At 34.2% G+C, this 14,993-nt stretch overlaps 2 protein-coding genes across 3 annotated transcripts; one reads left to right on the forward strand and one right to left on the reverse strand.

Moving 5' to 3' along the window:
* Positions 1-259: 259 nt before the first annotated feature.
* On the forward strand, positions 260-9,858 carry LOC105836240 (glycogen debranching enzyme). The gene is given in 26 exon segments (XM_028193443.2): positions 260-673; positions 675-770; positions 1,142-1,262; positions 1,386-1,572; positions 1,886-2,096; positions 2,166-2,300; positions 2,386-2,604; positions 2,704-2,939; positions 3,032-3,244; positions 3,354-3,548; positions 3,634-3,763; positions 3,823-3,946; positions 4,031-4,296; positions 4,375-4,530; positions 4,615-4,823; positions 4,900-5,103; positions 5,177-5,412; positions 5,569-5,658; positions 5,739-5,916; positions 6,057-6,413; positions 6,504-6,651; positions 6,747-7,110; positions 7,195-7,403; positions 7,487-7,672; positions 7,778-8,014; positions 8,164-9,858. Coding segments are annotated over 26 exon segments (4,794 nt in total). The 5' UTR covers positions 260-652; the 3' UTR covers positions 8,230-9,858.
* A 149-nt stretch (positions 9,859-10,007) lies between these two features.
* Positions 10,008-14,990, reverse strand: LOC105836237 (LMBR1 domain-containing protein 2 homolog). 2 transcript variants are annotated; one of them, XM_012680137.3, is made up of 10 exons: positions 14,788-14,990; positions 14,290-14,630; positions 13,488-13,698; positions 13,230-13,406; positions 12,984-13,161; positions 12,677-12,858; positions 12,360-12,599; positions 12,022-12,223; positions 11,673-11,795; positions 10,008-11,597 (listed from the first exon to the last, which is right to left on the reverse strand). In XM_012680137.3, the coding sequence occupies exons 1-10, from the start codon at positions 14,959-14,961 to the stop codon at positions 11,359-11,361; spliced, it is 2,067 nt and encodes a 688-aa protein (XP_012535591.1). In that variant the 5' UTR covers positions 14,962-14,990; the 3' UTR covers positions 10,008-11,358. The 2 variants fall into 2 exon arrangements, with proteins under 2 accessions (XP_012535591.1, XP_028049245.1); XM_028193444.2 differs by having other exon boundaries at positions 10,008-11,795.
* Between the last annotated feature and the right edge of the window lie 3 nt (positions 14,991-14,993).

Consider the following 14,993-nt stretch of genomic DNA (forward strand, 5'->3'; position numbering starts at 1 on the left):
ATATATATATATATATATATATATATATATACACACACACACACACACACACACACACACACACACACACACACACATACACACAAAATATTTTAACTAAGTAAATATTATAAGTTTATTATAAGCACCAAATTTATTTTGAAACTCTAATAATTTAATACTTATCAAGGATATTTAATTAAACCAAAAATTTTGATTCACCTATTTTGACTTTTTATAAAATTTTATATTTTTCAAAAGAATAAAAAAAATTCTTTTTCTGAGTACATAATGAGTTTTTGTTGCACGCATTTGTGATGGGTATAGTTTAAGATTATTATTAAAGTATTCTTTCAAAGATAACCATATTCACTAAAAACAAAATAAATAATCCGTTTCTTAGCAGTAGAATTGATATTTTCATACGTATATTCTTAGAGAAGAAAAAGTCTTAGCCATATAATCTTTTAATGGCAATGGTCATGATGAAAGATTGTCCGTACTTGTTATATATATTTATTAGAGTGGGGGGAGGACAAGTTTTACGGCAGAAAGCAGTTGGTCACGGTATTGTAATCCTAGTATGTAAGGATAAGAATAGCTGTTGTCTTTATACGTGCTCGCACAGCAGAAAAGCCGTAATGTAATATCATGCACGCTTGCTAACTGCTTTATGCCAATAACTTATATTAAGGACTTTTATTCTACCAGATAAGCGCACACCTGTTTCCTATACTCAAGGTACATCATCCCTTCAGAAGATCTCTACCAGATCTAATTTCGGGAACTTGGTGAAACTTATTCCATTTTCTTCTTTAACAAATCGCACATCTTTATTTAAAAGAAATGACACAATTTAAAAAAGTTTAAGTTTTTAAAAAGTGGAAAAGGAAAACTATTTTATAATCTGGTGGAAAGTTATTTATTAATCAGTTAAGTATCAACACAAAAAGAATACACAAAAGATTTTTGACGATTTTATATTTATACGATTTGAAGATTTTATAAGTGAAAAATAGTTTTTCCTCTTTTTTTTTGTTGGGGGAAATTTAATTTTTATAATTGCGTCATTTTTAAAGCAAAAGTGCTAAATATTTTATGCTTTTGAACGAAAGTAATTCCTATTTACATTTTCAATACAAAATTTTCATCGTAATTTCAGCCAACTGAAAACATGCAAGACCATCCTTCGCCATTACACTCCACAATCAATGAACAAATAAGGGTCCTAACTGTGAATCATGGGGAACATCTGGATGGGATATTGTACAGATTGAAGAAAGGTTTATAAGAAAAGTTTTATATTATTCTCAAGATTATTCTGCTATTTTTAAACTGTATCTCAATAAATAATTTTTTTGTAACGACATAGCTTTGTTGTAAATAATTATTTGCCTTTTTCGCAGGTTGGATAGTCGAGTTTCGGCTCGGAGCTTCCCTCCTTGGGAAAACGCTTGATGTTTTTATAAATCATCCGTTGTCGACTGACAAGGAATTTGAGAGACATACTTACTATCAGTTACAATGGATCGACGAATCGGCGAGCATACGTTTAACTTTGCCTGGATCATTCCATTATTATGTCACTGATCAGTAAGTGGATTAAGAATATTGCGAGTAAAGATACAAAAAAGAACACATGTTCTTATTTGGAAATATCTTTATTTTCTGAAATGTTAAATATTGAAGTAAAATTTATATAGCTGACGTAATTTGCTTACATTTTGAAATTTGTATGATTTTATAAAGAAAAATATATTCTTATTTAATTGTAATTTTTATGAATTGAGAGAAAAACTATCAGATAGAAAATAACAGTGTCTATACTATTTTTACGATGTTTGATACTATTTTTTTCTGTGTAAAATATTATTTTTTAATAACAAGTAATATGTTTGCTTCGCAGAATCGAGGGGTACATAAAACCCGTCGCATCCGGATTCTTATTGGTGGATCCTGAGTTAAAAGTTGGCGAAAATGAGGAAAAACTACCTCTCGATTGCATTCAAATGCAAACAGTTCTAGCAAAAAGTTTAGGACCTTTTTCTACGTGGGAAAGTAAATTACTGGTAGCACAAAATTCTGGATACAATGCAATTCATTTTACGCCGATACAGGTAATGTTCATATGTGATTGATGTACAGGAATACAATACAATTGTAATAAACGAGATTTTGCATTTTAGGAATTGGGACATTCTAAATCGTCATATAGCCTGAAGAATCAAGCCAAACTCAATCCAATTTTTAACGAAAATGATAAGATAATTACTCATCGCGATATCGAAACGCTTACAAATAAAATGCGAACTGAGTGGAAGGTAAATAGTCATTTATATCATAAAATAGAACGCGTATTTCTACAAGATATCAAAAGATATTCTACAATTATCTTATATGTTGTAGATGTTGAGCATATGCGATGTTGTTCTGAATCATACAGCGAACGAGAGCCCTTTCTTGGTCTCTCACCCGGAATGCACATACAACTGCATTAACAGTCCTCATTTACGTCCAGCATACATCTTGGATGCAGTGCTATTTGAATTGACAACTCAAGTGGCCTCTGAAGCCTGGGAATTTAAAGGTATTCCTACCGTCGTTGACACCGAGGATCATCTGAATGTAAGTCACACAAATCATTCTTTGTAATTAAAATTTAATTTTTTCGTTTATATCTAACAGTGTGCCCTGCGTCTCTACTGCCCACATATTTTTTCTTAGGCTATTCGTCACGCTCTTCACACCCATTTCTTGCCGCTAGTGAAGATACACGAGATGTATATCGTCGATGTTAACGAAATTTTAGCGGAATTCTTAAGCTTGGCGCGTAACGAAGTGCCACAAGATGTAAATAATACGGCTACTGAAGATATAACGGTGATTCAAGATCCGGATTTTCGTAGATTAAAGTCAAAAATAAATATGCAGCTCGCTCTGAAAAAGTACAACACATACAGGTAAAATACGTAGATACGATAAATGTAGAACAAATATATTTTGTGTGCTTATAGATATTTATTATGATACATAATCCTTTTACTTTACTCAGAGCTGATTGCTTCGATGAGGAAACTCGCCTGAAACGATGTGCGGAAGACTTTAAGAATAAATTACAAGAACTCAATGAAGCTATTATCAATGACGTGCAAAATCACCTGAACGCTGCCGTTGAGAATAGTATTGCTGGTATACGATATTTCAGAGTACAGTCCGATGGTCCGAGACTCAAGGAGATTAGCGAAAAGCATCCTCTGGTTCCCAGGTAATTTTATTCAAATTTATATATATTATTACGTTATAAAAATATTTTTATGATAAATAATTTCATTTAATAAATAATTTCTCTTTGTAATATGATATATTTATATTAGATATTTCACTGATTACGAAGTACCTAAATCTTTAGCGGAAAGAGAAAGTATAATGTATTCAGATAACGGATGTTATCTCATGGCGCACAATGGTTGGGTCATGAACGGCGATCCTTTGAAGAATTTCGCGGAGCCTGATTCTAACGTGTATATTCGAAGGGAACTTATCGCTTGGGGAGATAGTGTGAAACTCAGGTAAAAGTGCCAAGTGTTAAAATTTTTAACGAATTATTATAAAAGACACGATACGTAATTTAAAATATACATATTATTGCTACAGATATGGGCAGAAACCAGAAGATTGTCCTTTCTTATGGCAGCACATGATGGCTTATGTGGAACAAACGGCGCAAATATTCGATGGTATTCGACTGGATAATTGCCATTCCACTCCGATTCCCGTTGCCGAGGTATATCGCAATTCATAAACGACGTAGAGTTTTACTGAATAATATAATTCTTTTTACAGTATCTACTCGACGCTGCACGACGAGTCCGCCCAGATCTCTATGTTGTCGCAGAATTGTTTACTAATTCCGATCAAAAGGACAACATCTTTGTAAATCGTCTTGGCATCACATCTTTAATAAGAGGTTGTCGTCCTTTCCAGAAATTCGTTTGTTTAGTATATTTTTGAAACATAATTACTAAAGGCATCACAAATTATTATATTACAGAAGCTATGTCTGCATGGGATAGTCACGAAGAAGGAAGATTAGTATATCGATATGGAGGGGAGCCAGTTGGAGCGTTCCTGCAGTCACGAAAGCGGCCATTAGTACCGAGCATAGCCCACGCTTTGTTTCTAGACGTGACCCACGATAATCCCAGTCCGGTGGAGAAACGAAGTACCTTTGATCTACTTCCGAGCGCCGCACTCGTGTCGATGGCGTGCTGTGCCAGTGGCAGCAATCGCGGATACGACGAATTGGTACCTCATCATGTAAGCTGCTTTCAGTACAAATTGAAATTTTCTTTGTAGATGAAATACTATTTAATCAGAAGATTTTATTTTCTTTAGATTCACGTGGTGGATGAGAAAAGGCAGTACGCTTCCTGGATAGAGAACGATATAGTGGACAATGTTAAGTTTGTGAACTCAAAAACTGGTATAATTGCAGCTAAAAAGGCACTAAATGATCTCCATTACATGCTTGGTCAACAAAAATTTTCACAAGTATATCGTCAATTACTCATTTTTCGCATTTATGTTAAAAAATTAGTGTATATAGCCGCTAAATATTTATTTTTCTTTTTATAGGTATTTGTTGATCAAATGGATACTGACATAGTGGCTGTAACGAGACACTCGCCGTCTACTCACGAGAGTGTAGTTCTGGTCGCGTTCACGGCATTCAAACACCCGGACTGTAATGCCCATGATCTGCGAAGACATGTAAAACCATTGAGAGTAGAGGGTGTAGTGGAAGAAATTATTTTAGAAGCGTCGCTCTCGCATGCTGATGCTAAGTAAGCAGTAAATTTTATTCTCTTGAAGAGGAAAATATTTACATGTTTACTAATCATGATATAAACTGCTTTATAGAGATGGCAAATCACCTTTTCTTTCGCCTCAGAAATATGTGCAGGCTGAAGACGTTATAAATGGATTGTCTGAATATACTTTGAGTCTTAAACAGCATATACAATGCTGTGACTCCACAATGATCGAGAAGGTCGATTCCGGCGATTCTAAGATCACGCAGCTTAACTTCGTTAACTTCCAACCCGGTTCCGTTGTAGCTATACGGTAATATAAACTATAAATTCCTGTTTTCGAAATTGCTATATCCAAATTGCTAACTTAAATAACGAAATTATAGAGTGGCCCTCCACGCAAATATAATACCTGCTTTAGAGAAGCTCCAGGATACTATCTCACAGATTACTTTGAATGAGAAATCAGACTTACATGATATAATTTCTCGCATGGATTTTTCGGATTTGAATAAAACCTTGTACAGATGTGACCAAGAAGAACGAGACGAAACCCAAGGCAAATTTGGGGTATATATTGTGCCAGGATACGGACCTGGATTGGTATATGCCGGATTACAAGGTAATACACTGTAATAATATGTAATTATTAAATTGTAAATTATTATTATATATATTCAATCACTTTAAAATTAAAGCTCATACAATAAATACTGAGTTTACTGAGTTTTATGCTCATACTTTGCTGTTTAATAAATGCCTTATTTTTATAAATCAGGTGTTATATCTTTACTGGCTGATATTCGTCCAAATAACGACTTAGGACATCCCTTATGTGCCAATCTTAGACAGGGTAACTGGTTAATAGGTAATATATCAGAAATCATTTCCGAGAAACAATTATAGATAACGATATCGTGATGAAAACGGTACTTGAAAAATTGTCAGATTACTTGTGGCAGCGCCTGAAAGAGGATGACGGTACTAATCTCCTTGGCGTATGGCTTGAACAAGCGGTGGAACCATTCAAGTTAATCCCGAGATACCTTGTGCCGTGCTACTTTGATGTTATAGTTGTGAATGTTTATAGGATTCTTTTGAATCACTGTTACAACTTGTTATCGAAGTAAGGATTGACATAAATATTGAATCTATCAATTAATCTATAAGCTTTTATAAGCTCTCCAAATTAATATTTTTGTATTTAAAGATTAGAATATTTAACAAATTAGGTATTATTTATTTATTAATTTAATATTGTTCCAGCTTTATTCAGAATGGAACTACATTCATTAAATTACTGAGCTTGGTCTCGGTGCAAGTGGGCGGTGTAGTAAGATCGTCGCAGTTGCCAGATTTGTCGCCGAATCTCAGTCCTCCTAAACCAAAAACTAAAATTTATGAGGGGATGGCTAAGCAAGCATGTTTAACATTATCGGCAGGCTTGCCACATTTTACGACAGGTTACATGAGAAACTGGGGTAGGGATACCTTCATCGCTCTCAGAGGGCTGTTTCTTCTTACGGGTAGGCATGTCGAAGCGAGATTTATTATCCTTGGATTTGCTGGTACTTTGCGACACGGTCTGATACCTAATCTACTCGATAAAGGAAGTAATGCGAGGTACAATATATTTTCTAAGAGCGCATATACATTTTTAGAATTTTAATTTAAAAGGTTTTGATCCAAGCTATAGATCTCATTCTGTAACAGATTCAATTGCCGTGATGCTGTATGGTGGTGGCTTTACACCATAAAATGTTATACCGAGGAAGTCCCAGATGGCTTGAGTATCCTTTCTGATAAAGTCTCGAGATTGTTCCCGACTGACGATTCACCAGCTTTGCCAGCAGGGCAACATGTATGTCGTAAAAAGTGGCAGCTGTTTTGCAATTTCGATTATAATTTAAACTAAAAGTTATGCATTACATGCATTACATATAAAAATAATTTCAGGACCAACCGCTGCATGAAGTAATTCAAGAAGCTCTCACGGTACACTTTCAAGGTCTCTGCTTCAGAGAGAGAAATGCCGGGAAACAGATTGACGAACACATGACCGATCGCGGATTCAATAATCAAATCGGCGTTCATCCTGAAACCGGCTTTGTATTTGGCGGTAACGATGCTAATGCCGGCACTTGGATGGACAAGATGGGATCTTCCCAGAAAGCCAGTAACAAAGGCAAACCAGCCACGCCAAGAGACGGCTCCGCCGTTGAGATAGTTGGACTGAGCAAATGCATTCTTAGCTTTCTGGCCGAATTGTACAAGCAAAATCTCTTCCCATACGGCAGCGTTCAACGTAAAAGTCGCGATGGTAAGGAAACCGAGAGAATACCATCGTTTAAATATAATTGCGAGGTTTCGCATAATTTTAATTATATAATTATATGAACTATAGGTAGCACAATAACTTGGAGTTATAAGCAATGGGCTGACAGAATTCAAACAAACTTCGAAAAATACTTTTACGTAAATGAGACTCCGACGCAGGACGAATTGAAACCCAATTTGATTCATCGGCGAGGTATATTCAAGGACAGTTACGGAGCGACTCAAGAATGGGCAGATTATCAGTTGCGACCTAACTTTCCCATCGCGATGGTTGTTGTAAGTTACGCTTAAAAATATTATTAAATATAAGACCAAAAAAAAGTATTTTTTATTATAACAAAGTCATGATTCACAAACAGGCTCCGGAATTGTTTAATCCTCATCATGCCTGGACAGCGTTGAAGAAAGCGGAGGAGTTACTATTAGGACCGCTAGGAATGAGAACGCTAGATCCTGCAGATTGGGCGTATAATGGGTATTACGACAATTCCAACGACAGCACTGATACTAAAGTAGCGCATGGATGGAATTATCATCAGGGGCCTGTAAGTGTCTTTTATCACAATCGCGTATTCCGTCTTGCGAAATAAAAGATTGAGATAAATAATTTGACACATAATATTTTTCTAAACGTTTTAACATCTTTTCAGGAATGGGTCTGGCCGATAGGATATTTCCTACGAGCGCGTTTGCATTTCGCATCATTAATCAATGATAAGGACGAATTACATCGTACGGTCGAGTCGACCAATACTATTATTTCACGGCACTTCATCGAAGCATCCACCAATCATTGGCGAGGCCTCCCCGAGCTTACCAACAAGGACGGAGCTTACTGTGCGGATAGTTGTCGCACCCAAGCGTGGAGCGCTTCAACTATATTGGAGGTTTGTGCTCAAAGCGAACGAACTTCCTATGAACAATATTTCTTCCGATATTTCTCAGAAGTAATATTGTCATTTACGAATCGTCAAGGTTGTTATTTACGTGTTGCATCATAATTTAATTCAATTAAAATCGTTTGTTTTGGATTCAGGTATTGTACGACTTGCAGAAGATCAAACAGGAATTGCAATCTGATCGAATGAAATCCGGGAATTGATATCATTTTGCGTGTGTTCATCATCACCAGTTACACTTAGAACAATTAAAATTAGAGGCGAAATGTAGTGACGCTAGAAACGGAGCGGACAACACGAATATGAGCCTTCCCACAAAAGCAATAACGACACCGCGCACATCAGAAACACACGCATATCGTATACCGCACGTAGGCGTAACAAACACTATGCAAATCTGCAAATCCGTAGTCGCTGCAACTGATAATGCATCCTCAAAGAACGATGCTCTGATTGCCGCTGAGGAAAGATCAATCTCTGCGATTTATAGAAAATGCGAAAAAAATGGCTCAAACTTTGGTAGCTCGTATGATTCAAAGGAAATTTCATCAGATGTGAGAGACGAAGAACCCCTCGATGATCAACGAAAAGCTAAGAATTACAATCGACAACAGGCGATAATTGGAAACAATAAATTTCTAACTCTATCGAATGTCGATCATGTTTACGAAGAAGTTAGAACGATCAAGGAGCCACGTGGTAATTCGTACGAGTACGACATTCGAGATTACTATGAGAAATATAGCCCAACCACAGCAAAAACTCTAATAGAAACGCTTTTTTTGTCACGGCATGCAATTTGCAAGGAATGCGCGAAAATGAAAGGCAGCCCGGTGTACACCGATCGCTTGATATACACGAAAGAGCCATTGTTTGCCATAGAGGTGGCTTTGTGTCAATGTGGCGATGATGTTTCATGTTTCAAATATTCGCACGAGGATACCGAGGAAAATACCTTTCACTCGCAATATCGAAGTCAAAATTTTATGCTAGTTTACAGTTACACGAAGACCAACGCCGCAAGTATACTCTGTCCTCAGTATCGGTCCCGAGACGTCTTTGACTTGCAACCGCTATTGAAGCCGAGCATCAACGTTGTAAATCGTGCTCGTTGCAAACTCGTAGTAAACACCCAGTTGTATCATCGCTACATAAATAGCTATCACATGAGAACATCAAGAGCCGGCTGCATACCCAAGACATTTTACCATGACCGTGGCAACGAGATAAGCTGTACGAAACGCATTAACTATAATGATTCACAAGATCCATCGATTTATCAGAAGCGCCCATTAAAGGACAGCTATAGCAATGGACATCAGGACAATAGATCGAGCTTGTTGCTGCTGGAACCACTATTGCTAATGCCAGAATCGAATTCTCCCAGACATCAAGAAGAGAACATCAAGAAACATATGTCGCGGTCGGAACGCACGAAAATTAGCAGAATAATAATGGCCTACGCATTATCGTTTTTTATTCTCGCGAGTATTACATTTTATATCGTTTATTTTACCTAGATCGGTTGTTTGTTAAACTTGTGGTGAGATATTTAAAGAAAATTTAATTACATGTGGATGTTATGTGGTACATTTATTGTCATTAATTTTACGTTACATTTGTTACGAAGTGTTGTCATCAAATATTTAACGGAATGATCAAAATTATACATATATATATATATATGATTAATTTATGTTTTGTCGTTACATATGTATATATTTTATGTCTGTTAACGAATAATTCGCTGATTCATTAATGACAAGAAATTGTTCTGAAGTATACAAATTATTAACGATCTTAATCATTAAATTTGCATCACTATGAGCAAATTGTTGAGCTTACCTCTAACAAATTATACGCGTAACAAATATACAATTTTAACAAACTCGCATAATTCGTCATAGATGTTTTATATATTGCCTTTAAAATGTAGAGAACGATATAGTCATTTTAAATTTATTCAAGTTTATTTTTTTTAATGTTATTCGAGATACGAACTTTGTAATCTCGAAAATTCGAAAATTTAACCCCTTTATGTATTGTTATCTATTAACATATCAAATATTTAATAGTTCCTATTATTACTAATTTCACTCATGACACTAGAAATGCTGGAATTGGTTTTAGAGTGACATCCTATTTATATAAATACTCGTCGATATATCTTAGATTAATACAATATTTAAAAAATTGATATGCTTTAGTACATTTTTGTCAAGAAACAAAACTACTAAAGTTTGTGAAAAATATTCCAGATACTTCCGTAGATATGTGTTAAATTGTAAGTGCATATATTTGGATCGCAAAAAGTGGGGAAGATATAAATGAATCTTGTAATAAAACAAATAAGCCGACAAATTAATTTTTACTTGACAAAACTTCTAATTAACACTAGAAGTTTTATTATTATATTTAATTTAAAATTCGTCGTAATATAAAATCAAATATTTGAATTTTTTAATGGTTCGCGAATATTTACATTTGAGATTAATGCATTTTATTACTATTGTTACATACTGACTTATTCTTATTAAATTTTCCTGTGAGTTATGCAGTTGATCTTTTCATTTCTATTAATTCTTTGTCCCAAAAGCTTTAGAAATTATTCATAATATAAATATAATTAAAATGACTAGAATAAAATCTATAAATTTTTACGAACATCTGCAGGAATAAATTTTTTGTCATAACGATAGATTATAAATTGAAAGTTTGATTAAATGAGACAAGTAGATATTAAATATTAAAAAATATTAAATTGCTTATAGAAGAAAATAATATATAATTATTTCAGGTGCATATGATTACAAAATCGTACATAAATTATTTATTAACTTCAACATAAATCAAACTATACAAAAACTTAAAGAGAATAGTTGAGAGATAAAAATATATTTATCCTCATAAACGTAATATACATATTGATACCAAGTTGAATATTCACTGCACTATTATTGATTCCATCCACCAATCGCATCACAATTCTTATTTTAAAAAACGAGTTTCTATTTCAAGCAAGATCTGCGCGACTTCAATTCTTAGTTCAATATATCTCTTCGTACACATAGTAAATTATCATTACATTATATCTCATAACGGTACAATTCTACTTTAGGTTTGTGCTCCTATTTTAGTATTCGGGTTCAAAACACTGCAGGCATGTAAAGCCTTATATATTCTTAATGTCTAAAAAGATCCATTGCACTGCTTTGGATTAATAAATCGTCACCTCATTCAATATAAATATCGTATGTACATAAATCGCTTATAAGCCAATTGACGGATTCTATAATAGCACCTAAATCGTATTTGCCAAAACATTACCCCTTTTAAATATCATCAAACAGTCCTCTGGGTGGAGGACCTACGCGATTTGTATTAGTAGAGAATGCCCTCGCGTTATTCAGATCGAACGAATCCATGTCGTCTTGGTTTTCCGCATCGCATCGATTTGCACCGTAATTATCCCCGTCGAACGTCATACCGATGTAATATTCCGTAGGATCGAAATCGTGCAACAAACCCGCCCTCGCGGATTCGATCGATTCGTCCCGTTTTAACGGCCGTACTGAAGAATCGTTAACGATGACGTTATTTACGTAATCCATAGTATTGTATGGTGTTCGCTTTTCGTTATACGTACCAGTGTCTGTGCTTTGCCGAGACGTTCTGTAACGCGATCCTGTACCCACCGAAATATTGAATCTCTCCTGCAATTCGCGTCGTCTATACATAGAATCTTCCGCTCTTTGCCGTTTACGTCTTTCTATAACAAGGAAACACATAGTTTTTTATTTATTTATTTTCTTCAATAGATAATATAACAATTTATAAAAATTATTTTAAATCATATTTGTAATATGTTTTATATATTTAATTTTAAAAAATTTTTAATTTTAATTTTTAATTAAAAAAAATTTTTTTAATTAATCAAATCATAAAGACTATTTTATGTTGTACATATAACGCGTTAAAATGTAATTAATCAATACCTCTTTTTATAAGTTCTCTTCCTTCATCCACGAGGTCCGTCGTAAATTCATCGTCGTCGAGAAATTGCTGAAAGCCTAGCATGGAAAGCAATCTACTTCCTATACTAAAGTATGTCGCTAAGCAGAATGCCAGAATTGCCATAGGAAAATATACATTAAATCCATCAGATATTATGGAAATAACATCCATATGACCCATCACCTGACAAAAAAAGGAAATAATGAAGGGAAACAATTAATACAATACAAACAAATAATACAATTGATACAAACAATAGAGAGACACAAAGACAGAAACTAATTTAAAGAAATTTACAGATTATTTTATATGATATTACTTGTGTATAGTGCGTTTCCAAGATACGAGTTTTGATGATGTGGGAATCCATGTGAATGAGTCCCAGGAAATTGAGACACATGGGCGGAGTTAAGCGACATAGCATCATACCGCTGAATATTAGACTGTACTCGTTGGTCTGATGATGAGGCGCCAAGTAATAAAGATTCAACACTCGAATCTTCAAAACAGTTGAATAAGCGCAGTAACAAAGGTATGCGATGATCAGCGTAGATAATATCTGAAAACCAAGTAGTACAAACAAGATAAATAAATGATAAATATATACTGTGAGAAAAAATAAACCAATTTTTTTACCTCTATCGTACAATAATCATAATTTCTCTTTGCTAAATTATGAAATTGAGCGAACAAGGACAACACAGGAGACTTGTTGAAGAATGTTACTTCTGACCATACCACAGCCACCGATAAGCAGCCGGCACAAATAGCAACTGCCTTTAAAACGTAATTCTTTACAATACATTTCCAATACCATTCTGAAATTTATAAGTTACAAAATTACAAAATCGAAAAAAAGCTACAAAAATTAAATTATTACAAATGTTACATTTGACGATACAACACAGCAATAAAATGCAAAGCAAAACATCACGTTACTTACCGACAACAGGATTGTAAATAATCCGAAATGGAAGCAGACGATGAACAGGGAAAGACTGTTTAAATCTTCTGTCATGATTCATTTGATTTTTCGCAACGTCTTCCAAATTAAATATCTTATCCACTAAAATGCCCCATTGAGTTTCTATACGCTGCAAAGTCTGCAATGCTTTTATAGTCTAAAATAGAAATAATAGCAACATGTAAAAATGTAAACACGCTACGACATATACTGTTGTCTACAAACCTGTCTATGTAGACGAATTAGCGATTTTTCAGTAGGTGTATCCGTTGGCGTATCATCAGGCAATTGCCTTCTGTTCATTCGGTCCTTCAATTCCGCGGGTATCTTTTGAAAGATCGTTTCCAGATTGTAATGGAACGGATGACCGGGTCCAATGGATATTGTTGCAATTTGTAGCGACTAAATAGAATTTATCCGTTATAAAAACTTTCAACAATTTTCGCATTACAATGTACGCAATGTAACATCTTTATTTCATACCTCAAGTATATCATCTACCGTTTCTTCCGCTTCGCACTTGTCTAAACTTAACTTCGCTACCTTGAAGTAACTGTAGTTTAAAGTGTAACCAGGCTTGCTGGCATTCCATAGTCCTCGAGGTACCTCTACAAGAGCGTAACCGAGCAATAAGACCAATAAAAATAAACCCCACGTATTGGACGCGGATGATGCTATGGCTTTCAATTTTTGCCTGTGAAAGAGCAATTGTAATTATTTCTATACATTTAGTAATGTTGTAATTTATATTTGTATTATAACTCAGGGTTGGATAGTAACTAATTAAAAAATTAAAAGTTAATAACTTTTAACTTGACTTTTAGTTAATTTTAAAGAATTTAATTTTCAATTTTAACTAATTGTTTTTAAAATACATAAACTTTAATTCATTAACTTTTTTCCTAAGTTAAACATTTATCTGAAAGAAAATAATTATTAAAAAAAATATATTCCCACATAAAAGACAATATTTCTTTAGTATTTCATATAAATTTAATTTACAAATAAAACATTAAATATATGTGATAATATATAATTATTTTGGTAATTTAATATTAATAAATTGACTTTCTAATTTAATATAAATAATGCTTTTCAAAACTGCTAATCAAAATTGAGTTAATTTAATTTTAACATAACCGAGTTAGTCTTTTGTTCATATAACTTTTAACATAACTAAATTAATTTTATAAGCTATTAATTCGGTTAAAAAATATATTAACTTACTTAACCTTGAGTATAACTGTTAAAACTTAAATAATGTTATACCTTAATAGAAACTCACCCATCGAGATCTAAACCAGGTTTCAATGCAATGTATATCAGGAGTATGCCACATATGAACAAGTAACTACCATAATATATAGCGTTATCGATCAAAGCGGATTTCAGCTTTCCGCGCACAGTGAAGTCTCCCGCTTTTATGTAGGACTGCATTAACGGGAGTATCAGCCACGTTAGGCATTGCGACGTCCAGTAGACTATCCTCCACAGATTCGGAAATACATTCTCTGGAACATAAGGCCTGGGTTTCTTGCACGTAAGTAATAATGGCACAGAGGTCGTGTTATCAGTATCCCTAGTGCTGTTCTGTGTATCCTGCTCCATACATTGTCTGAATACAGTCTGCAAAAGTAAAATGTCCCATTCACTTAACTCCTTCTACAAAAGGAGACTATTAAAAAATAATTGGAATAAAAGTGAATGCTGGATAAATAAATCCCATAATATTTATATTTATAATTAATTATAATTATAAATATTATATTTAATTAATAATTACCGAAGAGACATCCAATGGTAGTATAAAAATTATCAGCAGGGAAAAGTACCAAGCTATCAGCACAGAGACAGTGACCGCGATGTGATGCCGAAAGACATTTCCATACTTAAAGAGCAAAGTTGCAGCCAACAAGAAGGCAAATATGATCTCCACCAGGAATGGACCGAGAGTCATCTTGAGTCTTCGATATATCTCGTATGACAAGA

Source organism: Monomorium pharaonis, chromosome 9 (assembly GCF_013373865.1).
Source record: "Monomorium pharaonis isolate MP-MQ-018 chromosome 9, ASM1337386v2, whole genome shotgun sequence".
NCBI classification, from domain to species: Eukaryota; Metazoa; Arthropoda; class Insecta; order Hymenoptera; family Formicidae; genus Monomorium; species Monomorium pharaonis.